We start from the raw sequence: 27,101 nt of genomic DNA, 5'->3' as shown, positions 1-27,101 counted from the left end.
AATGTATTGTTCTGTCTTTTAAAACTGTTGTGTTGAAAACCAAAGTGAAATAAATGCTATTTTTCTTCTGTTGTGGGTTAGCAAGGATGACTAATTTCTTTTTAGCAGGATTCACAGAATTTATGAACCTAAAATCTTCGTTATTCATACAGAGATGTATCAATGGCAGCTCCTACATTATATACATTGCTTTAAAAAATACAGAGAAACCTTTTAAATACACAGCAATGTCACTTGAACAAATTATAGTGATTTATAGAGAAAATAAGTGCTTTAGAATTTTTTTTTAAAGGGAAGGAGGATTGGATTTTTAGTCTTTTTCAATATCACAAAACCATAATTTCAAATCTTAAAATGAACCCCTTAAAAATAAAAGAACCACCGGCAGTAATTTGGCAGCAGTTTTGATCAGGCTAACATTTGCTGGCATTTTATGAACACGGAAAGTAAATTGCTGTGATAATTATATTAAAGCAAGCCATGGCTCTGCGTTCTTGGTGTTCTACTGTTGACTAAGAATAATTTGGCTGGAAAAGACATACTTCTGTAGCCTAAGATCTTATCTCCCTTCTTTTCACTTACAAACTATCTATGTAAATTAAAACACATTGTGGATGAAGGGTAAAAATGTTTCCAGTCATGCTTACTAATAAATATATAAAGTGGAAAACTCTTTTTGCCCCGAGTTAACAAGCTTTTTCACAAGCTGGCATTTCTGCGTACACAACAGTTGCTGCAGCCCAGTCACGCCATTGATTTGCAGTTTGAACAAGATATGTATTTACAAATGTTTCTAAAATAGATTATATAGAAGGGTGAAATGATAAATTACTAAAAATCTACTGATTTTCTAAAAACCTTACTCTTACTTGAGATGCAAATCATTTCTTATCTGACTATTTTTAGGGGTCATCTATTTTTCTTCTCCTCTGTGGTAATATAAAAGAGTGTCTTTTTTGTCAGTTGTACTGACCAGCAATTTCTGTACTCTGTAATCTCAATACAAGTATAATAGGAAATAGTTTTTACAGTTGATCTATTCTCTGGAATAAGTTACAGATTTAAGCAGTATTTTCATGAAAAGCAACCTGTACTTCTCAAACAACAACAACAAATAAGCAAGGAATAAAGGCCACGATTTTTTAAGTGAAGTAAGGGAATCCATTCACAGCCAACTTTGTCAAATTGCTTCATTTCATTCACTCAGTATCTGGGAATACTGAATTTTGCAGGTCTTTGTTTTTCAGTGCCATTTTTCTGTATTTTTTCCCCAATACAGGCCTCCTGCATTTAAGTGGTGGCACTGGTGTTGACCATTGCAAAATAGCACGCACCACAGCTACAGGGAAAGGATCCGCAACTGTGAAAATCTGTCTGAGAAAAGTTGCTAACTCCACCCGAAGATTATTCTGACACATTGTTCACCCAGTCAAAATGTCACCCAGAAAAACGGACCAATTTTTTAGCCGCTATTTCCTAGGTGATATCCAACCATTTTCCACAAAGGTGAAGAGTTCAGACTGCCATTATTTAAAGCTCTCTGGGATGTAGCGAAGCGCAGTAAAGAAGTGCTACAAAAACATCTTTAAAATAAGTTCTCGCAATAAATAGCAAAGAGAATGCTGCCCTCTTTCTCTGATTTGTTTCACAGAAACATAAAATGTGAAATATTTATAAATATTTCAGATATATTTAATTATGATTAAATATTACATAATTAAGATTACTTAATTATGATAAGTAAATATGATCGAGATCAATTTAGGGGCATGAACGTATAGAATTGTGTTCAGAAAAAGAAACTTGAAACATGTAAATTTGAATCTGTGAACCTTACACAGCTATAATTTTATGCCCTTAAGATGTAAGTAAGGCTCATAGGAAACCTGATGTCAGTTTTGTGGGCGAGAAGTGAGCCATCGCATAACTGCCCACACTGCTCTCAAAGTATTTCAGATATCACTGCTTATCATAGAAGGTGTGTGAGAAAACAGTTTAGGGACACAAAAAAACATCATTGCTTACTGATGGCAGATGTAAAGGAAAGGACAATGATACTTTAAAGTATATATATATATTCATAAAAAATACACAGATACAGTTAAGACTTGGTTTGAAGACTAGACGGTTATGTTCACTGCTGTGGTTGTGCTGGGACCAAGGTAAATCGAGTATAACCCCATGACTCTAGAGACAACTCTAGGTGCCTCCTGGTGGCAAACAGAGCATCGGCATACCCGAGCAGCACTCCTAACGCTCCACAGCGGGCTTCCTGGTGACTGCAGAGCAGCACAGCTGCTTGGTGCTCCTACACACCCATGCCAAGTCCCAAAACATGGCCCTGGATGGCCCTGCTCCACTCGGGGAAAGTGGCAGCTCCTGGGTCTGCTGTGCTACCAGAGCGATGGCAGAGGCCACAGCAGGGAATGAAGCCTGGCTCAGCAGTCTTGGGAACTGTACGCACTGCTAAACTGTACTGTAACGCCAGAACGCAAAACAGAAATACTATGCTTTTATGCCCTTTCCCATTATGAAAGGCTGAAAAGTCCTGTTTAGGCCTACTAATAAAACCAGTTCCCTCTATTACTGCTTTCAAAAGAGATGCGGAATCAGAAATGCAACATTTACTTTTCATGAAACACCTAAGTCACACAGTCTCCAAAAGTCAGTTAGGTGCCTGTACACGCACATACATACATATACACATCAATACACACGTTTGGACGCAGCACATATTGTACACAGAGAAAGAGGCACTTCGGGAAAACCGTACAGCGCTCCACACTCTGAGTGGGAAACAGCAATATGTCTTAACAGATCAGGCTCTTTCAGGAATGTAGCTGTGGCTTGTGCACTGCCACCCACACCTGGTACCTTGAAAGAGATCGGATGGGAGAAGTGCCTGCTTGCTTCTGAGTATATATTGATGCTTATCACTAGGCAACCAGTGAATTTTATTGTCCCAAATATAGACACCTAAGTATTTTTAGGTACCTATCTTCTATCTGGACATCAAAATACCTTTGAAGGTCTAGATTACAAGCAATCAGAAGTGTATGTATTACTGAAAATAATGGGACTTGGGCTCACTGTATCTATACCGTACAATGTAGGACCCTGTAGATATCATCAAGCTAGCGTTACCTGAGATATCATCAAGCTAGCGTTACCTGAGCTAGTATGGAAGTGGAAGCAATAAGTTATATTGCATATCCATATGACTGTATCTCATGAGCCTTGCTGACTGATGACTTTCCTCGCAAGGTGCTGTACTTTGGTAGTCAAGCTGCTTTCAGGACCTAAGCCAGTATGTCCACACTGCCCTGCATCAATAATATCAGTTCATCCATAGCACTTTCATCATCTCAGATACTACAGCTGTGTAGTGCAGGGCAAATATCTTATAAGCCAGATTTACCTAAATCATAAAGGTGCTAGGGAAAATTAAAAAAAAAAAATATATTTTCTCGGTAAACCTCTAACATTTTGACATTGTAAAGAATGTTTAGATTTTGTTTACTTGAGCATAAACATGTTTTGTAAAGCAAATTTCTACTATGGTAGTTCTGAAAGGCTTTAAACATTTACCGATCTTTGACTTCACTCTTTTCTGGATTTCTCTAAACAGTCATTATGATGTTCGATGTTGAATATTAAGTATTAAAATGCTTATTAAAAAACCTCCAACTTAAATACGTGCTCTCACTATGATGATCTCATGGTGAAGTCGGCATGTTTTATGAGACTTCCAAAGATAATGACATTTATTTTAAGGCAAAGAACATTTTGCTGCTGTGGTGTGCATGTTGGATGGTAGGGAACATGATAAAAAGAAAGGTCATGGCAACAGCAGTTTGATGAGAAATGAATAATTTGATTATTTTCATGGTGTGGATCAATAACACTCTGCATCCACTGAAACCCATTGCCCGGAGGCACTTAGATAATCAATGGAATAAAACAGAGCCTGCCTTTACCCAGGCTTGCAGCCTCTCTGATCTTTCTTGGGAGGACCCTTGACGCCTCTAATTTATGTCAACTGCATATCAAAGAAATTCCAAAGAGACTGGGTCATAAAGAGTATTTTACTGGTAACCATTTGAAGTCTACTTACATATGTTCCTTATGTAACTTTGTGTTTAAGTGCTTCTCCTTTAATGCCTAGGAATTCCTAGAAAGGCATAAATGCTACCTGGGACAAGCACAACAATCAGTGCCTTGGAAGAGGAAGGCTGATCAGAAGGGCCAAATCTTCTAACTTCTCATCGCAAGCTGAGAATATTCCAAGAATATTCAAGAATTTCAGTCAAAGGAGCATGCAAATAAACCCTTCTGCACCACCCAAGATTTCTCTTTAATGATGTGCTGGACATTGACATTTTTAACCTAACAGAGCAGCCACTGGAAAAAATTAGGCCTGCATGATATTGGGGAGAGACAGCTGAAGACATGATTTTCTTCAGTAATTTCTCTGTTCTTTTGCAGTGGAAAAAGGGAGCTGGCATCTTCTAGCTGCCAAAAACTCTCAAAAGTCAAGGATACTTTGTTCATTCTCTCTGTGGAACTATTTTTCCCACCAAAGCTTCAGAAGCCGGAAAATGGTTCCCAGTGGTAGTCCTAGTACTACAGTGTTTGCTTTTACAGCACTTATTCCTCTCTTATCAAGTTTTAGCTACCATACTTTGAATACACAGACACACACACGCATGCATGCAGAGTCAACACTGCTTTTCTATCTGCCCTGGAGCTTTCTCAGAAAGCAGTTTTTTTTCTTTTAGTTCAGCTGGCTTTCACAACACAAAAGACGGTGTACAATCTTTTGTAAAGAACTAGGAAAACATTAACCACCAATTAGAGGAATACAGACTGCAGTTCATATAGTTTAACTGATAAGGTAGTAAAACTTGTTTTCAGCATCAAGGTCATTGATTTTCTACAGCAGCTGAAGACAGGATAAAATTATTGCGCTTATTAGATCCACGTTGATTGTACAACAGTAGCTAAATCCACAAAATAAATATATGTAAAATTGATCAGGTGATTCAGGGTCAGATCTAATTCCCAAGGTCAAGTAGCCCTTTGAACATTCTCTAAGTACATAATCTTAGCCCAATTCATCAAAGAGACTCATACACTCTGTCTTCTACGGGCTCTTACAAAACACTAAAGTTTAGGAGATTAAATAGAGTCAGCTTTAACAGACAGAGCAATTCTTCCAAAGTGCTTGCCCTCCCCTCACTCTGGAAAATTTCTAAAGTTGAGCTTGCAAAATGATATTTTTAAAAATTTCTAACTCAGTTAGAAATTTTTGTTCATTGACAGCTGATTTTTTTTTTTTTTAAATTGTCCTCTATAAAGCAGATGCATTGCAAGAAACGCAAGGGAGTGCTTTTGCTCATGAAGCACCTTAGACTAACAGATTGTGTTTCTACAGGTTGTATCCAATTAGAACTTTGCAACCTGTGAGAGATGTTTCTGATGGGGATCACAACCTGGACATTGAGGTTTGGTTCACAATGGCTGAAAAAGAAACAAGCCCTGCAGGTGCATTTGCAGATTTGAGATCGGAGACTTTGAACCACCAGCGACTCTTAGCTCTTTCTGCCCTGTTTCCAGACCTCTTTCTCTCTCTGAACTAATAGATCTTTGAAAACATGATTCCTGAAGCCTATGTACAGGGTGATATGGTGCTGGATTGTCTTGTTCTCTTTTCTTCTAGTGATGAAGTGCTAAGAGGCATCCTCCTCTAAGAGCTGGATGGAAATGGGGGACTGGTTGTAACTACCAATAAACAATTATGAAGGAGGGCAATCTACTGCCATTTACACAACTTGTATGAAAGTGTTAGGAAATGCGCTAATTTCTTCTTTTCTTTGGAGACAAGAATTTTTCCCTCATTTGCCAGCTACAAGAAGATGGACCTGCTTTGTACGCTCCCTACAGGCATCAGGGACGCAGCTGAGTATGTAAGAAGGTTCAGATGAGTAGCGTATTTCCTGTTAGGTGTATATTACCCAAAGGGTTCAATTTTCTGATAAACTAGAATGCAGCAAGGAGAAGGCAGCCCTCAAACATGTGGAAACAATCCCCAAAAGAATGCTAACATATAACTGCACAATTTAGCGTCAGTAGTGTTTGAAATGACTTAAAAGTTATGAACCAACTAAATCACATCCCAGGAATCACGCTTTTCTCCCATACGACAGGACTAAAGGGTGATGAGCTTTATGGGAAGAAGCAGAAGAGAGGATAGACACGAGGTATACCATATATCCAAATGTGCAAAACTCACCAGCCTATATCTATCAAACTCTCGAAACTACAAACTGGGGCTCTAGACACAAAGACTCCATTTAAGATATTCATTATTTGTGAGACTTAGGGCATATATATTTAAATATGTTTCAGGCTTTAATTAAACTAGAACTAAACTTCTTTTTTTTTTTTCTTCTTTATACAAAAATGAGTAGTGATGGAGTACTGAAAAGGAAAAAAGAAAAAAGAAAAAGGCTGAAAGAATTTTAGGGGTTAGTTAAATTCATTGCTATCATTCCTAACATTACTCAAGAGCTTTTATTCAAGCTAATATGGGAGGAGAAAGCTTCAGTTTAAAAAATATGAATTCAATACAGTTGAACTTCTAGTATAAATATGCTCATAGAGATAAAGAACATATATTTTAATCGAGGCTCTAAAAATAGGTAAGACATGAATGCACTAGTTTTTTTCTGTCCTTCCTCTGAATATTCCTACTTTTCAGGCCATCCAACCAAACTGACATTTTGACTGAGGACTTCCTGATGTGAAACTCATTAGCTCTAACACAAGCTAATCCCAAATCTCCCCTTTTCCCTAAAGGCTCCCCCACATAAATGTTATGCAGTTAACATGCCTGTCTCTCAGTTCAGGGGGAAGTTATCACCCATATTCAGTTCCTTTCAAATTATGAAATTACAAACTAGTATTCTGTTTAACAGAAATCTTTACAGACTATTACATTTAATGAAAAGAGTAAAATTAACCTAAGGCATTCTTAGTACAGTCCAAGTGGGAAAGCTCTATAATAAGAAATTCAATACTTTTTCTTTTGTTTTTAGCATTATCCAAATCCTTGCCCATTGTGTTTCCGAAAGCATCAGAAGTGAGCAAGAACACAGACCTGTAGAAAAATCTCTCTGGAAGTAACACCACAACAGTTTTATTATTCTTGTGTTTCTTTTTATTTTCTTTTTTAAAAGCAAGCAATCTGTCATAGTAATGATATGACATAACAATCACTTTTAGCCAAAAACGGTCAAAATCCTCAGAAAGCAGATTTTCCTGGTGTGAGCACCTCAGTCCAAATAGTCTATGCGTGTGTTTCAGAAATCTGTGTCAGCAAAAATTTTATAATGTTCTTTTTAGTTCTCTAGATACTTTTTTAGCTAAACATGTAAACCCAATACACTAAAAGAGTTTCCGCAGCAGCGAATACCAAAGTTATTTGTACAGAAAAATAAAAATCTCTCTCTCTCACACACACACACACACACTCTCTGCACTCGCTCAGAAGCGGACTCCAGTTGACGCAAAAGCTGCTTACCTGATCGCATCTCATCAGCCCTAAGTATCTGAGAGACTTGCTGCTTTGTGCAATTTGGGTGGCTCCATGGTCTGTGATTTCTTTACACCATCCAACATCCACTGTCTCTATTGTCATGCTGTATCGTCCAATAGCTATCAGAGCTGTAAAATATTAAAGATATGAAACTATGGAGGTCAAAATTGGTGATGGGAAAACTGAGTTAAAGGTATACATGAAATGATATTGAAATGAAATTCTGAGTAGCAGTTTTCATAAATTTCCTGGAAGAGTACAGTCTTTCATCTTTCTAATAAATGGACCTATATCATGTGAAACATCTTCTATTTCAGCGTTTTATTACTATAGAATAGCTCTTTCTCTTCAAATTAGGAATATACATATGTGCACATACAGACAAACATAGAGATATTTCTATATATTTATCTATCAACCAAGATGGATATAAATCCCTTCTGTTAGCAGATATATTATACAGAATTCTTTTAATTTCTTTTTTCAGAAGGATCAGTCCGTTGATGAAATGACTATAGAAGAAAAACAATTCTACCTCACTCTTCAGAGAGAATAACTGATTTTACACTACTAACACTTTTTCCCAACAAAGTAATATTACAAAGACAGCATAGAATAATAGGGCGTTTTCTCTGTCAATACAACAAATGGTATTAGAAAACCCTACAGGTATCTTATGTCATGTATTTTGTAACTATGTCCTAAAATTGCATTTGTTTCCCATTGTTCATATTGATGATGTAACAACCACCATATGCCTCACTTCCTTGTTTTTTTCAGGAACACTTTTCTAATAAAAAATAATAAAAAAAAGCTCAGGAGAAATTAAAACAAAAGCTTGAACCTTCATAAAAGGAACAGAAAGAACATCTGGAAATTCCCTGAAAGGACTGAAAAATGGTAGAGAGGGCAGAAACCATAACACATCTGAACAACTTGGAAAGGCTTTGTCATGACATGGTGAGTCTGGAACAACAAAATGGATTGAGATGACTAGCAACCTGATTACCATGGACTAGAACACTTTTCAGGAACCATAGGATAGGAGACCTTTAGTCAAGTTGGCATTTATTAACCGAAACTAGCAGTAGCCTTCAGCAGCTAAAAGCTCAGCTTAAGAAAAAAGTCCAAGGCTTCCAGGGTGGAAGTCAGCTATCTCGGTGTAGCCAAGGTGTACAACGTTTTTACTCTAGTTATACACAGTTGCTGAAAGAGATGTGGAGGAGCGACTTAGTCCAAATAATGCAAGTATTTACTGCCCTTAAAAGGATGATTTTTCAGCGGTTGTGGGCCTGTTCTGTTCAAACTACAGAACTAACTGTCAGAAAGAAAAAAAAGTAGTTATGAAGAGCTGAGACCAGCTCTTGATATGCCAGATGTCAATCTTAACTGCTCAGGGTATAACTGAGAGCTAGGAGCAGAGAGAAAGAAGAGAACCCATCTGACCGCACTGTGGTTCTGCAGAGACCAGTACGGAGAGCAGATAGCACTGAGGATAATTTGTTAACTTATAAATATTCAGGTGGACTTGATTTGCAATCAAAATCAGCCCAAAGAGGCCAAATACATTCTCAAAAGCTGTAGAATTTGCAGTGGAACATCATTTTTTTTCTTGCAGCAGTTCACCAAAAAGGGCAATGACAATTCAATTCTGTAACTGACATAATGAACTTATGATACAATCATCTGCGTACTTTCATTATGGTTTCATTGATTTTTGTAAGACGTTACCAACTCTCCATTCTCAATACATCGCTTGAAAACACACCCTAATTTTGTAAATGTGTACATAGATGGATAAGAGAGCCTGAACTTGGTACTACTTTTCACAGAGCCCTTTAACATATCATTTCTATAGAAAGAACCATAGAAACCATAGAAAGAACGAACGATAAACTGATATATTTTGCAATAAGTTATAGCAATTAGAGATTATAACAACTGTGCAAAATGTTACAGACTGGTTTAAAGTAGTACAGGAATACTGACGTCTACCATTAAATTAGAATGTTATTGACTACACAGTCTCAAGTGCTGTTTGTCTTTGAATATTTTTGCTAGTTTGTGTAAAGTTATAACTTTTTTTTTTTAAACTTAAAAAGGAAAAAAAAACCTTTTTGCCATTTCACAAACTATTATAAATGGAAGAAAATCAGCAGAAAATATTTTCACTGGAGTACATAAGGTGTCATCACATCTCATGGGTGAGGAATTCTCCTTCTACAGGCATTACACAAAATTGGACATCTGAGATCTGAGACCTCCCTCACAACACCTAGATTAGAGAGGGAAGTCAACAATGGTGCTGTTTAAAGACCAAGAAAGGGAGCTGCTATGCTGTGTGCAAAAATCTCAAGTCTAAAACATAACCTGAGCATCATTAGTCCAAGAAGCTGCCTGGAATCAGGCAAAAAGATGGTTTAAAGTATGAAAATCTCATGCAGGTATTTTCATATACACATATGAAACTCGAAAAATAAAGGATTCTCTTTCTTATTCAGTTACAGTAAAACACTTCATAACAATAAAAAACAATTTAAAACAGATGTGTAATTTGTCAGTTGAAACGTTACTCTATTTTGGCATTTTTTGGAGTAAAATTTCTAGACTAAGACTTTAATTAAATCTCTGTTAAGTTTTATAGATTTTTTTACATAAAAATGTTCTCTTTTGCACAATGGAAAAAACAGTTAATAATTATTAAAATAATTACAAAATGATTATTGAATAACGGATCTTGCACTTCAACCAGACAGTTAATGCTATTTCTCTGATTAAAAGAGCAAAAAAGAATAAGATTACTGGGATTTGGAAGTAATTAAGTTTCCATAAATCAAAGTGTATATATATGATTTTTAGACTACATCTTCATTACTACACTCTGTCAGATATCAGGTAAGCCAGTACACATAGTTCAATAATTTCATGAGACAGCCAGCACATTTTTGGTATAAATATCAAGACTTACTGGAATAATACAAAATAGAATAAAAAACCTCTGGATATTGCATATCAATATGATACATTAAAAAAAAAAAAGGAATGGAAAACCAAAAATACCATCTGGAGATTTTTTTTTCTTCTTCTTCTAAGCAAGCACATTTTACAGTTCAGAAGTTCAAAAATTTCCAGACAATTGGTAATCTGATGTCCTCACCTGTGCTTCACATTACTGTATATGAAAATAATTGGATGAAGTTTCATGCTATAATTGATCTGTGTGTCTAATCCCAGCTATTTCTTAACCATGCCTGGGATACGTTTTAGGTTAGAACTGCTGAAGAGGCAGTACTTTTTTGGTCGACTCTTCCTCTATCCTTAGCACCATCTCTATCCTAAGTGTTGCTATATAGCCCCCAGATATCATCTGCATATGTTTTATTTTCTGTTCAGCAGTATTAAATATTTGAGTATTCTATGATAAATAAGAATAATTTTCAAAGTATTTTTAAATTTACTTATAGATCATGATAAAAATCAATTACTGTATTACAGATTGAGGACTGTTATACTATTTTACCATGCCCTAGTACAAAATAACCGATGTCTTCTGTACTTTGCAACTCCGTCCCCAGGTTAGCAGCCGTCTTGCTGGAAAACTAAACATTTTGACAACACTGCATTCAGAACATTGTTAATGTTACACTGCGTTCATAAATTACAACAATTCATGTAACAAGCACGCATTTCTGGAGCGTATGTCATTTAAAAACGTCAATGCTTTCAGAAAGCCTCAACGCATGTAGCTGCATCCTCACGAGAACAGCAGTACTTGGGCAGAGGAAAGGTCCACTACTCAGTCTCTGACAGTGCCCAACAGCGGAGGCCAAGGAGAGACCGTGAGAGCACATGAAAACGCATCGTCGCTCTCCCAGAACGCTTCACCCACATGAAAAAAAAAACTGCGGTCAGGGACGCTTTCTGAACCTGAGATGAGCTCTCTGCACTTCCATGAGTCCATCTAATCACCCTTAGAGGCAACCAAATCCTTTAGCCTCCGTGACACCCTGCAGCGAGGAGTCCCTCAGTTCAACTACCTTCCTGTTCCTGCCCCTTCTCAAATGTTTTCTGGAAATCTCAAGAGACTGCATCAGCCAGCTCTTCCTTATTCCTCATAGACTTCTTCAAAATACTCAGATATGGCTGCAAAGCACAACTTCCCTTAACGAAAGTTGCAGCAGCTCCTCCCCTGTAGGTCACGTTTATCCATGCGTCCACTAATTCTATTCTTTAGTATACTAACTTGCCTTATACAGATGTCAGGTTTATTGATTAACATTTTCCAGCTTTTCCCTGGAACATTTTTGAAATACCTCTGCCAACCTGTGGTACCAAAGCAGTTTTAAGCGAAAGATTATACGGAGCAGCTAGGAGCTCAGCTATTTCATCCTTGAGTTCCTTTAGAAGTCTTGGCTACACACAGTTCTTCCGCTTGTATGAACAAAATACTTTAAGTCACAAATTTCAGTTAGAAAAATATTTGCATTGCTCAACAGCTTTTTTTTTTTTTTCCCCTCCCTCTATCTGCATTTGCCCACAATCAACAGATAACAGGGTTACTCCCAGAAAGCTGAGCAGTCCTTGAGCAAGAAAACACATGGTAAAAGTCTCACCAAGTTCGGACTCCACGTCTTGGGAACTTTTAGCACAATCAGCAGTAAAGACGACTCAAAGGCATGTTTCACTACTAACGACAACCAGGATCAAAACATAGCGATTAACAAAACTGATAGTAATAGCAAAACATCACATACTGAAAGTAAGCAGAGGTGGGTGCACAGGAATCCACCACAGAGTTTAAAGATGTTAGCTTTGACATATGAACATCTCTGTATGTGCATATTCAACAGTGCACCCAATTCTTTTCACTTTTTTCCCTATACTCCCATTTATTTTTAGCAAAAACAAATTTTCAGGTTTCTTTTTTTCAGAGCAAGGTTAGGTGGAGTAAAAGTCAACTGATGCATGGCTCCCGTATAGCCAAAGATAAAGTGTAATATCTGTTTCTGATTGGAACTGGATAATCACCTGTGCAGCCTTGAGATGTATTAAGCAAATACGTTTTCCAGTTTCAGTGGTACTTTGTTGTAGCTGAGACAGTGAAAGGACATAGGCAGGGCAAGATTTGTAAGTCGAAGTAGCATATTTTAGATGACCAATTGGCACAGCTGGAAAAATCAGACAAATCTTGTCCTTAGCGCACCAACGTTAGAAACTTATACTAATTAAACTGGATTTTTTAAGAACTGATTTAGTTAAACTGTTGCAGTTCAATGCATCTACCAGAGGGAAATGACTGGCTTAGGTGATGGAGGAAAAAGTCGCCGCTTAACTGCATGCAAAATACAAAACCAGTGGTCGCAACGTAAATATCATCATGGTTAACTGCTTCAGGACTTATCAGTCAGGCAATGAGCTCACCCATCTAACAAAACCAGGGGGATTAGAGTGCCCTATTTATTTAGCAGGATCTTTTAGGAAAACTACATTTGGCAGTGTATGGCTTTGTGGCTTTCCTCCTTGATTTCCTAAAAGGACAGGAGCAAATATTACACTAATCTGTTAAAAAAAAAAAAAAAATCAGTAATCTGCCATTTATATTTTGAACCAAGTCATGACCACTCCAAAGTATGATGTCATTACAACAGAAAACAGAACATACGGTCTTTGGGTATGAAAAGCTGATATTTGGCCCAATTCTAATTTAACTTCAGTGTATTTTTATATCTTGGGGGGGAGGGAGGGAAACAGGTTTTGCATAATTTTTAACACATAAAATTGTTTGGAAGTTTAGTGTATTAAGCAGAATTATATCCAATTAAACAACTTTTTTTTTTTTACTGTCATGCACCTACTACATAATAGAGAACTTCCCTAAATCAATAAAACCTAGTTCAATTTAACTGCAAATGAACCTCTCTGAAATTGAGTTGTGGTGCTGTTTGTCTCCTATCATCATCTAACACATTGCATTTGCAAGAGAAACTTCATTTGGTCAGCCTTCGCTAAAGGCTGTCAAGAAAAGCTGATTTTAGAAAAGCTGGTTTTTAAAAGCTGATTATGACTGACATCACCTCAACATCATGGCATTATATATATATATGCATTCACTCAAAAAAAAAAATTAGCATTTGTTTATTTAGTTCTCTTTATCATTAATGACAAAAGCATTTAAAAATGCAAGAATTAGAATTTAAAATTTCTAAACTCTCTAAGGTCAAGTAGAAATCAATCAGTCCACTGAGTATTACACTAAGTAAAAGCTTTCTTATGGAACTTTTCATTATCTTTTATTTATTGCATAGCTAAAAGCTATTAAAGGTGGCTATGCTAACCATCTACTAAGTACTGAAAAGCCTAAAGGACAAAAAAATAGTGAGGAAGTTTATGAGAGAGTTAAAATGGAAATAAGTAGATGTAATAAAAAGAAAATTAACAAAGAAAACTGTAGAACTAGATATTAAGAAAACCCTGCAGCAGCTAGACCTAGTGGACTGTGAAATATTCTCCTTCTCCTGTTGGTGGAAGTTCTTCTGCTTGAGTCATTTAGCATATGAGTGGACAAAGCTCTGGAGAGACCACAAGGAACACGAAAGACAGATAGAAAAGACCTTTTAAATTGTCTTATTCAGTCATTTATATTATTGTAGTAAATTAGAAAAAAAAGATGTAAATGGCGCAGATATACACATGTAAATGTATACACAAGTTATATACACGTGACTGCAATAAAGCTATAGCAGGCATATAATTAGTTTGATGTTCCATTTCCAATAACTTGTGGAAAGTATTAATAAATTAGCCTGCAATTAGAAATAAACACCACTTGACTGTGAAATACAGTTGCATACAGAGATAATGTACTGCCAGCTAATTTTAATATATTACTATATTTAAGAATTAAAATTAAAACATTAACTTATGTAACCAATACCCACTATGCTATATAATAGATTATACATTTATTATTCAGTTAACATAAAAATTGCTTACACATGAAAAAGACTTTCCTTCACGATTACCTACTCATGAATGTCATTCATTTTATTTTCTGCATTTTAAAGCTATAAAAAAAAAAAGTGCCTCATACTCATAAAAATCTTCTTTCCAAAAAATTTTGCATTGATTTTTAATACTTTTCTTGAAGAAGATGGCAACAGAATGTGATTCCTCAGAGCAAACCTTGATGCCATAAGCAAAAGCTTGATGAGTTTGCCCATGCGATACAAAGAGTCTGGCATACTCAAACAGGATTTGTGGTCATCTTCTGCATCAATAAGGATGATGGCTATCTACCATGTAAATCACAGGAGGTCTTGCAACTTGGCCAATCCAGCCTATGCCCAGACACACAGGGTACATGCACCTAATCCCATATCAATGGGTCACAAATCATTTTACTGTTTTAACTACAGACAGCCGTTGAAGAAACTGCAGTTTGAGCTGTCTGCTACTTTGATCAGCCAGCACAGAAGAATCATAGCTCACAATTCACATTGTTTATGCCTTACATGAAAACTGTATGTATAAAACTCACTGCATGATACAGCTTTTTACAACAAATGTTTCCCTTACTCCTGTTGCACATTTTTAAGGCTATGTCTACAACTAAATAAATGTTTGTCCATCGTCTATTAATAGAAATTATGCATCAAACACAATAGTCCATCTGCTAAGAAATAAAGGCCATCACAGGTATATCACTCCAAAATTTCACTCTGCGCTGGTTTCCCACTCAAGAGCCCAACCCTCTTCAGGCTTTTGCTCCTCCATCTGACAAGTACTGTGACATATATTTTCTTCTTGTATAATCATGACCTCGCATAACAGCTATATTTCAGTGGCACCATGAAAGAGTAAAGCAAGAGAGACAGAATTTGTACAAGAATCGCCTTCCTGCCAGGGAACTCAGCCAATCTCAGTTATAATCAAGCACTTAAATACATTCCTGATTTTAACTGTATGAGCAGTTCCCTTGAAATAAAAGTAAATACGGAAATATAGGAGGTAACCATGAAGTTCACTGTTCTTATAATCAAATGTCAACCTTAATTCCTTAACTAGTTTCCCTTTTAATACTTACATACATGTAATAACTAAAATAATCAAACAAGGAAGCAATTAACTCATTTTCCCCATAGCATGCAATGCTGCAAGAGGGAGATTGTTCATGTTATTTTTAATATTGTACAGTAGTGATATTTTAACATTTAGCAAGTGTTCACAGATTACAGCACATGGATAGGGATACAGTGAGGTAAATATTTAAGCTTTGGTAAATCTTAAAAAAAGTGTTAGGGAAAGAGTTGCCCAGTATGAAATATTTCCCCGATGGAATGCTGTATGACCTCTCTGGATGGCGAGCCTGCATTTTAACAAACTTGGTGTATTTTGTTTTTTCTATTGGCTTCACCTGCCTTAGGCTGCTTGAGGTCTCCTGTGATAATTTTATTGTTATACCTTTGTGCATATGTGGCTATGGGCAACATGTCTTGAGAATGAAGTATGGGACTGCAATAAAATGCAGAAAGATATAAAGGGCATGACCACACTGGGAAACCAATCTAAAAAAAAATGCCTCAAGGAAATGAGAAGGAGTCAGACTGTATCCCTTAAGCAAGCCTGTTTTCTCCAAGAGTTTAGCAAATCTGGGTAAATTCTCTCTATCTGAATGCATATTTTGACCTTTATTTGGAAACTCAGCGGCAAACCACTCAACAACTACTACTGCAACAGTAATTTTGACTAAAAATCTACTTGAAAGAAATAACATTTATACATTTTAAAGCAACATATTTCTGGTTTCCTTTCTGAAAATAAAATCTCATTATTTGAAGCACTGATTACCTAAAGCAGCCTTCAGAGAAACCTCAAAGACAAGAAAAGTCCCAAGGAACTGAACAGAACTCATGCCTCTGAGAGAAAAGAAGAGAGACCAGGTAAATATCTACCAATTATGTTTACATTTCTTACAGATAACATTTTTGAACGTAAAATACCATTGCAAATGCTCTGGGGAAAGACTATTTAACAATCGGCAAGAGCCACATGTTGCCTTTTGCGACAAATTTGTAGAGGACTATATTCTACAGTACAGTCCACGAGGGCTTTTCAGGACGAGGGGCTGTGCACTGGGCCACCTCCCTCCAAGCTTGTTTGACTGGCACGAGGCCCTTTGGCAGCAGTCAACAACAGATCTGCTACAGCAAATGGCACGGTTACCAATAAACTGGTGGAGCACAAACTGCTGTCTTCCAGGCCAACTTTATTAGTTGGTATGCAGAGAAAGGGCAACTGCTCCACTTTTATCCTAGAGTTCAAACCCCTAGAAACATAGGGAGATTACAGGGTATGATTTCCCAAATAAAATTAACCTTGGTGCTCTTTTTTTTTATTTTTTAATCTTCCCAGTGAAAAATACACATGAAATAGCACAGCTGTACAAAGATTATTTAAAAAAACTACCTGTTCTCCCTACAGTAAAGTAAAACTCTGCCATTAACTAGAAACTACATAAAAAAGCAGAAAACAATCAGTGATCTTTAGTAGTCATCTTCAACATAAACAGTAAACAGTTGTTTTGCCAGAAGTCCATGCTAACAACAAAGCTAAGCTATGGTAGTATAAAATACAAAATGGTTCATGGTATTTTACAGAAGACTCTGAAGAAGGGATTTCAGTGTTGATAACACTGAATTACTGCTAAATACATCTGTATTCTAAGTAAACTCTACCTGTGCAGAAGAGAACTCAGAAACCTTCAATATGAGGATGCAAAAAAGATACTAGTACAGAAAACTGAAAGGTATGTGAATATAAACATGAAAATATAAACAAATAAAAATCAGTTCAGAGATGGATTATGAAAGTGATAACAGTTGCTGGTTTTAAATCCACGGTCTTAAGACAGTGATACCCTCTGTGGGCCAAGCTAGTCAAACCAGATTGGCCGTGTTCTTACTTGTTTAAGGGCAAAAAAATATAACTTGTTCTCCTTACTTGATTTGGCATACAAGTGTTATCTGTCATTGTCACAGACGTATTCTGATTGCAAATGGAAGACCAAAGTAATTTAAATAGGACAGCCCATCCTGTCAACAAGAAAGGTTTCTATATATAGGCTGGTAGCAAAAGGAAGACTAGGAAAAACGCAGCCCTGCTGTTGAACATGGTAGGGGATTTACTGACAACGGACTAGGAAAAGGCCATGGTTCTCCATGCCTACTTTGCGTCAGTTTTTACCAGCAAGGTCTGTTCTCAGCGCTCCCAGCGTCGAATGGTGGATTTAGGGGATGGGGAGCGAAGTATTAGCGAGCAAAAGTAGGTCAGGTTAGCAAACAGGACACATACAAGTCCTTGGGACGAGATGGGATGCATCTGAGGGTGCTGATGGAGCGGCCAATATCACTGCAAGGTCTTTCTCTATCATCTTTGAAAGGTCGAGGTGACTGGGAGATGTTCCCAATTACAACAAACAGACAAATGCCATCTTCGAGAAGGTCAAGTAGGAGGATCCAGGGGTCTACAAAACAGTAAGCCTTCAGTCCCTGGAACTTTATTATTTCTAACGATTTTAATTCTCCTGGAAGCCACATAAGAAACATAAAAAGATGATGGGGAACAGCCAGCACAAATCTACCAAAGATTAAAAAAAAAAAAAAGCCTGACCAACCTGATCACCTCCTTATAACGAGATACTCATTCTGTGGACAAGGAATATGCAAATAACTTCGTATCACGAGAGGCTCAAGAACGACTACATAGCATTGAGAAGAAATGCTATAGTCTGAAGATGACCGGTTTTTAATTTCCAGCTTAAAGATGAAAACATTTTTGTTTCAGGGCAACAAAAATACCAAAAATTACCTGAACCTTATAAAATAAGAACAAGAGATATACAATTAAGGTGAAATATAACCCTTTCAAAATAGATAATAGGATGTGGGTTTATTTAAGCAGCATGTAACTAATCTATGAAAGCTGTTACTGAGTCCCACAGCTTAGCAGCATTCAGAGATGACAGGCACTAATAATGACAGTGAAAATTCAGATATAGACAGGGTTAATATCAAAGGTTGTGAATGATCTGAAGTATATGCAATTCAATAACTAAGAGAGGTATGAAAGAAACTATCTTTACCAACAACTGGCATGATTTGGAGAACTGATGTATGCACCGCTGATAAATTTTAGTGAATGCCTTGAAAAAGCTGAATCATGGAGTACTTGAGGGGCGATGGAGACAGTCACAGAATGCAAAACATCTCACACAGACCAGATACAAAGTTCTCCCACTGTTTTGCTGGAACTTCTTGGGATAATAAACCAGCAGAAGCTAGGAAAATCACTTATTATCCAACTACCACTTATTATTCCAAACTTCTGATGAGCGAGTTGGGTTTGGAAACTCCAAAGTTTACAGATCAGGATGTTGAGATATTGATTTTCAATAAAGGAAAGTTTTTGTTAGCTCTCAGTCACATGGGTTTGTAACAGAGTGAGCAGAGACAGAGCGGGATGCTTTCCTAACAAAGGGAATTTTAGCCATTTAGTCTGTTTAATTATGGGATCAGCCAAAATGAGAGACAGTTGCTTTGATGAATGACAGAAAGTAAATCCTAAACCATGTGGGAACACAACCCTTTTATGAATTTTGCTTTGTCCTTCTCACCAAAAGATCCTAGCTACTGTATTCTTCTGATTAATAAATGCTGACTTGCTTTGAAAAGGCTTCTCAGTGCTCGGCAAATACTTGCTGAGATAATGGATGACATCTCTGACAGGGGTCTACACTCATTCTGCCATTAAGGGAAAATGTTGAAATCGGGGGGCCTCTAAATGAAGAGCAAGAGAATTGTCATTTGCCCCTGCAAAAAGAGTGTGTGTGAAATTTGTCACTCCAAAAAAACTAAGCAGAAGAGTGCAGGCAGGAAAATGTCTAATAACCGAGTAACATGTTACTTCTGAAACATGTACTAAAGGCAATTCTACTGCCATAAAGTATTTCAAATCAGCTGATACTGAAAAGAAGATAATAACTGCCTAAACCACAATTCAGTAGAACAGCTCTTAAGTTTCTATGAACTTTGCATTGAACAGAATGCAGTTGATACTTCTTTTGGCACACAAAATCGAATTTAATGGAGATAAAGGAGCCCTATAAGTACTAAACAGAAGTTGAAAGATGCTTACAAAAATGAAATTTCAGGTATAAAATCCCAAAATAGAAGAAAACGGCTACTGGAAATTGTAGATTTCATTGTAAAACTCCTGCTACACAACTTCAGTACTCAGGGAGGTAGCTATTTGACTGCTTACCAAAAAAAAAAAAAAAAAAAAGTAGCCAGCAATAAAAGCACAAACACCATCACGAAACAGAGAATGAGGTGTTACAGCAGACAGACCATTTGTACACTTCAAGAAACATCTGTGGGCTAAGTGTTTTTTAATTCCTGGGAACACATCCAATGCCTCTTTAAGATATTGACACAATATTTACTGTTCTCCAGTCTCAGGATAGAGGTTATTTTTCATGAAGTATTGCATATTTATTTTTCTAACTCAGCCAGTCCATATTCACTGTCCTTCTTACTTAGTTTTCTTGTAAAATGATATGGGAAGACTGGAAAAATGAGATTCATGCACAAGGGTTAGATTCATTGCTTAATCTTGTAAAGTTGTAGGCCTAGGAAGTATGAACATGGGTTTGACAGAACAGCACTAAACACAACGAAGAGATTTTTTGAGGACTTTAAGACACTAGGGCACGTTATAAAAAGGCAACTAGCTATGTGAAAGGTCTACGCAGGATAGAAGATGACTGTATGTAACATAATGCATTATGAAAGAAAAGAGCAAAGCGGAACAGAGCAGAGCAGCAGATGAAAAAAGCAGAACAAGATAAACTTCCTACGCATTTAAACATACACATATAGCTGTATAGCCCCAGACATACGCACACATAATCCAGTAAATATAGGATAACATAGAAAATTAACATCTGTATTAAAACTCCGACAGCCCTGCAAGTTCCCTGACATAACACCATCTTTATTATGTTTTCCACTCTAAACAGTTCTGGACCTACTAAGACCTCTGCAGTTTGCAGCAGGACCTTGAAAAAGTCCTGGCATCAAGACGTTTGCTTGCCCTGTGCAGCTCTGAAGATTTGGCTGTGTTGCAAGCTGTTGGAAAAAAAAAAAAACAAAAAAAAACTGAACCAAACTACTCCATAGACACACCTCAGTATATCCCATATACCATCTCGCAGTCTTATTACCCAATTTGTCTGGCTATTTTCTATAGTCCTGAGGACCGTAGTTTGAAAACCACTACTTTCGTAAGGAGAGACTGAAGAATTTCAAAACGAAAAGAAGTTATTTGGCTTCAAAGGACAGTAGAAAAGCTAGAATTAGTCTAAAACACATTAAAGAAATACTTAGGCTAATATTGGAAAAGTAATCTAAAAAATAGCAGCAATAATAGACACTGCCAAGAGATGTAACCGAGATATAATTACAGTATTCCCACAGCATTAAAAGAGAAGTCTAAAATGCAGAATTCAGACAAGATAATTCAAGTGCACCATCACTGATCTTTCTACTGTTTACTACCTCTCTTAAGGACTTCTTCCTTATTTAGCTAGAAAATAAATTACCTTTGTGCACTAGCTTTGTCTTCTTTCATCCACAGTTCATGTTTCTCAATGGAACTAGCATTAACACACCTATTTTATTTAGAAAGTTTCTCTAAAGACCTACAGCTTTTAATAGATGATGTGCATCACTTCAGAAGCATACGGATAGCTATAGCTATGAGACAACATAATGTTTCTCCCTGAACCGAGCCTGACCACCAGCAACATTCTCCAAGACATAAAATTTGCTACTGTCATCAGCCAGCATGATCCCCAGGAGGCATACACATAGCTCAAGTATAGTGGGTACAATGGGCTATTGTTTCGATTCCGCCTCTCATGTGGAAAATCAAGTAGGATAGGAGAGGATAGGTATGAAGCTCGGCAGTGGCAGGATGGTACGAAGCTCGGCAGTGGCAGTACCTATTTTACAACCTTAAGCCTGTGCAGACTCCTTATCTAATTATGCCCCAGTACCGTCGTACACGAGCATCCAAGACAGCTCTGGGAACACCATTTGCTGTTAAAGGCTTTGCAGCGATGAGAAGGACAAGCATTGTATTTTGTCAAGGAGAGCTGAACCTTCAGAAACGGGGGAGACTGTCTGGAAGAGAAAACCCATGGACTTTTGTGTGAAGAGGGTTCACACGGTTAATTCAAGGTACAGATTAACCTTTCAGCTGTACAATAAAATGTAACAGAATCACACATACATTTGACACAATGTACTTTAAAATGCTGTCAGTCAGTTCCCTATGTCCTTATTAAAAGTAAAATTAGAGTGAAAAATGTAATTTTACACATAATCAAGACATACTTATTTTACTTTGATGAATTCTGGAATGGATATACTGCTCTTCTTAAAATTGCTGTTAAGCTTTAATATGCTACTGAAACTATCCTTTAGATCCTTAAACATGACCAAAAAATACAATAACATTTGATGCCCTGGTTGACAGACTGTTTTGAATGTTTCCTATTGTGCCTGTTGCTGCTTAGGTCCCAAATCACAGCATGAACTTACATACTGCATGTGCTGCAACACATCTATACAATCAGGGAAGGACAAACTGTCACTTTCAATTTTGCATTTTTCTGTTTTTGCCAGCATGTATCACTCCAAATCTCCACATGAATTAACTTTAACACAGGATTTTGTGTTTGCTAACATAACATTTAATATGTTCCAATGCAGATATGCTGTTCTGCTTTGGGGAACACAGGCAGAGAACAGTGTGCTGTAACTTGTCATTAATTTCATTATGACTAACAGAACTGAGGCTGCTCACATAAATCAATGCAACCAGATGCTTAGAGTGAGTACAACCGACAGGCAGAAATGAACAAAATTAAAAACGGCTCCATACTGTGAATCATCACAAGCAGACTCAAAAAAACAGTGCAAGAGCTACTCATTTTAAAGATCCTCCCTGTAAATGTCTGAGACGTGTTGTGGATATTCTAGTAGGACAGCGAGAGCCATGGTTGCATGAAAAGAATGGATTTCTTTACAATTCCTTACAGAATAGTTTGGTACCAGAGTCAAACTGCCTTCGCATAATGACACAGTTCATCTGCAAAATGTTTGTAGCTGAACGGTTACACAATCTTCCTTAGAATAACAACACTTCCAGCATTAATTAGCTGTCCTGTATAATGAAACTTGATAAAATTAGCTGAGTGTAATCACCTCAGGAGCTCTTTAAAAAATAACTAACGTGACAGAAACGCAAACCCAAAAGTGTTAGTTCCTAAGGCCTTTAAAAACACTTGTTTCCTGAAGTATTTCTTCAGTGTACTTCACATTCAGGCATCTAATCTATTCCCTTCACAATAAAGGCCATTTCCTTGCAACCATACAGAAAAGCAGTTTAGCAGAGTAAAATCTCTTCTCTTTGACAAAAACAGAAGTTTGATAAAACTGGATGGAAAAATACCAACGATTTTATGCCAATTAGATCATTTCTAATTACTCGTACTACTCATTAATAAAGTTTAAAATCAGCAGCATAAAAATGGTTTCAACAAAATAGAAATCCATAGCCATGCTACTTGCTAAAGTACCTGCTTATCTAAGTTGTTCAGCAGGGATTAATCTTCCTGTTGGCCAGTTAATATAAACAGGGAAGTTTTCCTCCTTTTGTGATCTTACGCAAGAATGCAATTTACTGGATACCTTGTGTAATAATTTTATTTTGGACAGCCTGTTCAAAAGATGTTCAGAACGGATATTAAATCAGTTTTTACTAAACTTTTTTTTTTTGGTGGTAAAAATCTGCTGGATAAAGAATGGGTGTCTGGGCATTGGCATGCACACTGGCAGCACCAGGATAGAAGATAAATTGTACTGGGTACTAATTGTATTGATACCCAGTATCGGGTACTAATTTTTCAGAAAAGTAGATTGTTAAAACACTAAAAGTGAGTCTTGCTCTTCGTTTGCAAACGGGGACTTAACTACTGGCCCAGGAAGAGAACCAAAGCTGTACGCTGGGAACTACATGCCTCAGTAATAGAGTCTGACTTCTTTTTGTCACCTCTTTCTTTTGTTTACAGTTTTTGCTGTCATGGTAATAACAAGTTGTGGTACATTACTTTTACAGAGTATTACAGATACGATCTTCAAAGCTGCATGAAATACTACATACACATTTCCCACAACGACAAGTAGTGGGCTACAAGTATGATCTGTGATAAAGTGAGGAAGGAACAAAAGGGTCTCTGATAAATGCCGGATATCTCATTAGCCAGTGGTTTTTTTTTTTTTTTTTTAAAAACAGTGCTTAATTATTGGTGCTGGTTTAAATACATATATAAAGTAAACTCATAAACTAATTCATACAAGCTTAAGCGAAAATAATCTTAGTGAAGGAGAACCACATAAAGGCTCATAACCTTAAGACAGGTAACTCTTGGCATTTTCAGGTTCTGGCACAAAGTTCCCCTTTATCATTACTCATTAATAAAGCTTAAAACTTTCAGTCTAAAAATGTTCCTGTGTAAACTCAGTTGAACGTGTGTTTGAATCCTTCAGTAAACCCCCCCCTTTTTTTTCTTTTTTTTTTTCATTTTGTCACAGGAAAAGTTGTCCTTCCATTTAACAGCAGAGTCATTCAGATAAACGAATCCAAAATCTCTCCCTGTCTTCTGGCAGAACAATATTTCTGAGACTGACTCTTGAAGTCGCCTGTTCTACTACCAGCTAAAATTCTTTAAAAATGATGTAAACTGTAGCTTATGGGAACGGTCCAAACATCCAGACATTATCCAAATGGAGAGTGGTATACATGGAAACTTTTTAGACAGTGGCAAGTATTTATCTGCAGCAAGTCTACAGCAGTTTTGAAGTCTTTTCTGGATGCGTAAGCAGTCACATATGCTGAAGAAAACTTACTCCTCCTTGTTGCTGGAAGAATAATTCCTTTAAAAATTATTAATATTTTTTTGAGCACGAATTTTAGAATTTTATGAGGAAGAATGTGGTCAATCATTCCTTGTTTTGCAGTCCAGAAGAGTAAGCAGTGTAGTGCTGGCATAACAGTGACCATGAAAGACAAAGACAAATTACTAGCAATGGAAATTTCCAAATATATGATCTCAGCAGATAAATTACGGTCTCTTCTGGCTTGTCCTCTGACTGCTTTTATTCCAGAGTGCTTTTATGGGGGCTGTCCTGCTCTACTTTCCATTATAGACAGCGTGGTGCACACATGGCAGGGCCCCAGTCTGAGCTAATCATTCTGGGACAAGAAATTCCAAGTGCATGAATGTACGCAGGAAATTTTTTTGTAGCAGAAATGTTGGGAAGCTATCTCCAAACTTAGATCTAATTTGTTCGCTATTGAAATTCTGAAACTATGAATATTTAGCTGAATTGTATGTTCACGGAAGCTACCAACCAGGCATGAAGGTAAAAAGAAAAAGGCCAGCATACAATAACATTTAAGCTTAAATCCATACTTTCACTTTTCTTTAATAATAAGAGGAGAAAAAAGACAGACAAACATTGCCAAAGAGTTTCAGAAGTAATTTTTTCATCTGTCTACCAGCCTTAAGTTTCAGTGAACACTGCTTACAATTACTACCAATTCTGGTGCAGGTAATTTTCAACACTAAACACACCTTCGTGCATGCAGAGAAAAAAGCGAAAACAAAAACTTTTTTGATCCTCACAATAGATCAATATCTCTTTGTTTTTGTCAGCTGTAAACATTGCTTTTATTCTGAACGCCCCCTGTTTCACTATATTGCAAAAGATATGTCCCCAAACCTGAAATGGACTTCCACCACATTTTACTGTTATTGCTTTTTGCCTTGCCGTATCTCTCCTTGTCTTCAATCATATTGACAATAATTGTTTCCAGAAAGAAAAGTTCAAACTCCTTTTCATCCAATATAGTACTTGTGCCAAAACTCTGTTTGCCGCTGTAACATTCTATCCCTTGTACCTAAACACTTGGTCATTCCAAAAAAAAATGATACTGCATAGGACCTACCTGGTAAAATCCATTACTAGCTAAGTACCATCAGTCAGGCCACTGCTAGATAACAGTATCTTCCTGAGGAGAAGCCCATGTATGATAGATCCTGTGGCCTTCCAAAGTTAGCAATTTCAAATATTCTTTCTCGGTTCAGTCTGTTATTTGCCTTCTTTCTCAGCCCTTTTGCTGCTTGCACACTCATTAACATGAACAGCACTGCTCGTACCATATTAAACAATTACCAAAATTAAATGATCAATAAAATAAGCAGTAAAAGTCAATAAAGAAAAAAACCCAAAAGAATAAGACAATGAACATATACTATTTACTACTATTTTTTATTATTTTCAATGCAAGTGAAATTAAAACTAGGAAGTATCCACAGAGCTACTTCTTAATTTACTTTGGCAGATAAGTATGTCCACAAATTTGTTAAGCTATAGAATCGTGCAGGAAATGATTAAGATGTAGGTGAGATGCCAGGACCATACATATCCATTTCAGAAGGGCATGGAGTACCTATTATCTTTCACGAACACTAAACTAAACAGAATGCATAACTCCTTCCTTGCCGTCCACAACATAGCCATGTTAAAATTTCAGAAAACTGCAGCTGCTTCACTAAAACAAGCCTTATCTGGAGGGGGAAAAGTAACATTGCATTTATTCACACCTAGAAAAAATTTAGTGGAGTATAGCAGCTATAACTTTCACTTGTGGTAGGAGACAGTGAGTCTGCTACAGCTGATGATCTTCATCTGAGCTATTCACATCAAAATGCTGCAAGCAGAGGAAATCTATGAAACTTTGTCTCTCTTGGTATTGGCCTGTTACTATTTGAAGGATGATAGATCCCATAGCAGAGAGAGGAAAGAAGAGGGAAAAAAGATATAGCTAGCTGGAGGTATGAACATGTCAAAATTTCTCTACTCTTTCTACTGTTCTCTAGATTCCATAGACTTCATGCCAAAGTCGCTTGCAAAGCTTCTTTAAAAGACAGATAAGGCCAACAAATGAAATCCCCAAATCGCAAAACCGCCTCCTGCAGGCTTTTAAAGTATAGTGGAAGCGATGAGGTCGTCACATAACTTTCATGGGCTAAAACTTTAACGGTTTCAATGAGAAAAGCCTCAACTCACTTATTTTCTTCTTTTCCTTGAAATGAATGGAGTTCAGTTCTGACTGATTATATCAGAGAACCGCACTCCCACGTACCATTACCATAACTTATTTTCCTTTACTGAAAATCCTGCATTACAGTGACAAGAATTTAGTCTTAAATTGTGATCAAAGGTAAATCACCAAGTTATGTTCCTTTTTTTAATCTATGTATTCACTTAGCTTTCCATGCAAACCAGCTTGTTTTAATTAAACATTGCCTTACTGG

The 27,101-nt window shown here is 36.9% G+C and overlaps 1 protein-coding gene across 1 annotated transcript in view; it reads right to left on the bottom strand.

The window, feature by feature from the left end:
• Positions 1-27,101, bottom strand: part of FBXL17 (F-box and leucine rich repeat protein 17) — a 301,069-nt gene that overhangs the window by 10,428 nt on the left and 263,540 nt on the right. Inside the window, exon 8 of the mRNA XM_068928189.1 lies at positions 7,583-7,725. Coding sequence (XP_068784290.1) covers positions 7,583-7,725 — 143 coding nt within the window. The remainder of the gene's footprint in view (positions 1-7,582; positions 7,726-27,101) is intronic.

The sequence above is a fragment of the Struthio camelus genome, chromosome Z, assembly GCF_040807025.1.
Source record: "Struthio camelus isolate bStrCam1 chromosome Z, bStrCam1.hap1, whole genome shotgun sequence".
Classification (NCBI taxonomy): Eukaryota; Metazoa; Chordata; class Aves; order Struthioniformes; family Struthionidae; genus Struthio; species Struthio camelus.
This window is presented reverse-complemented; position numbering and strand designations above follow the sequence as displayed.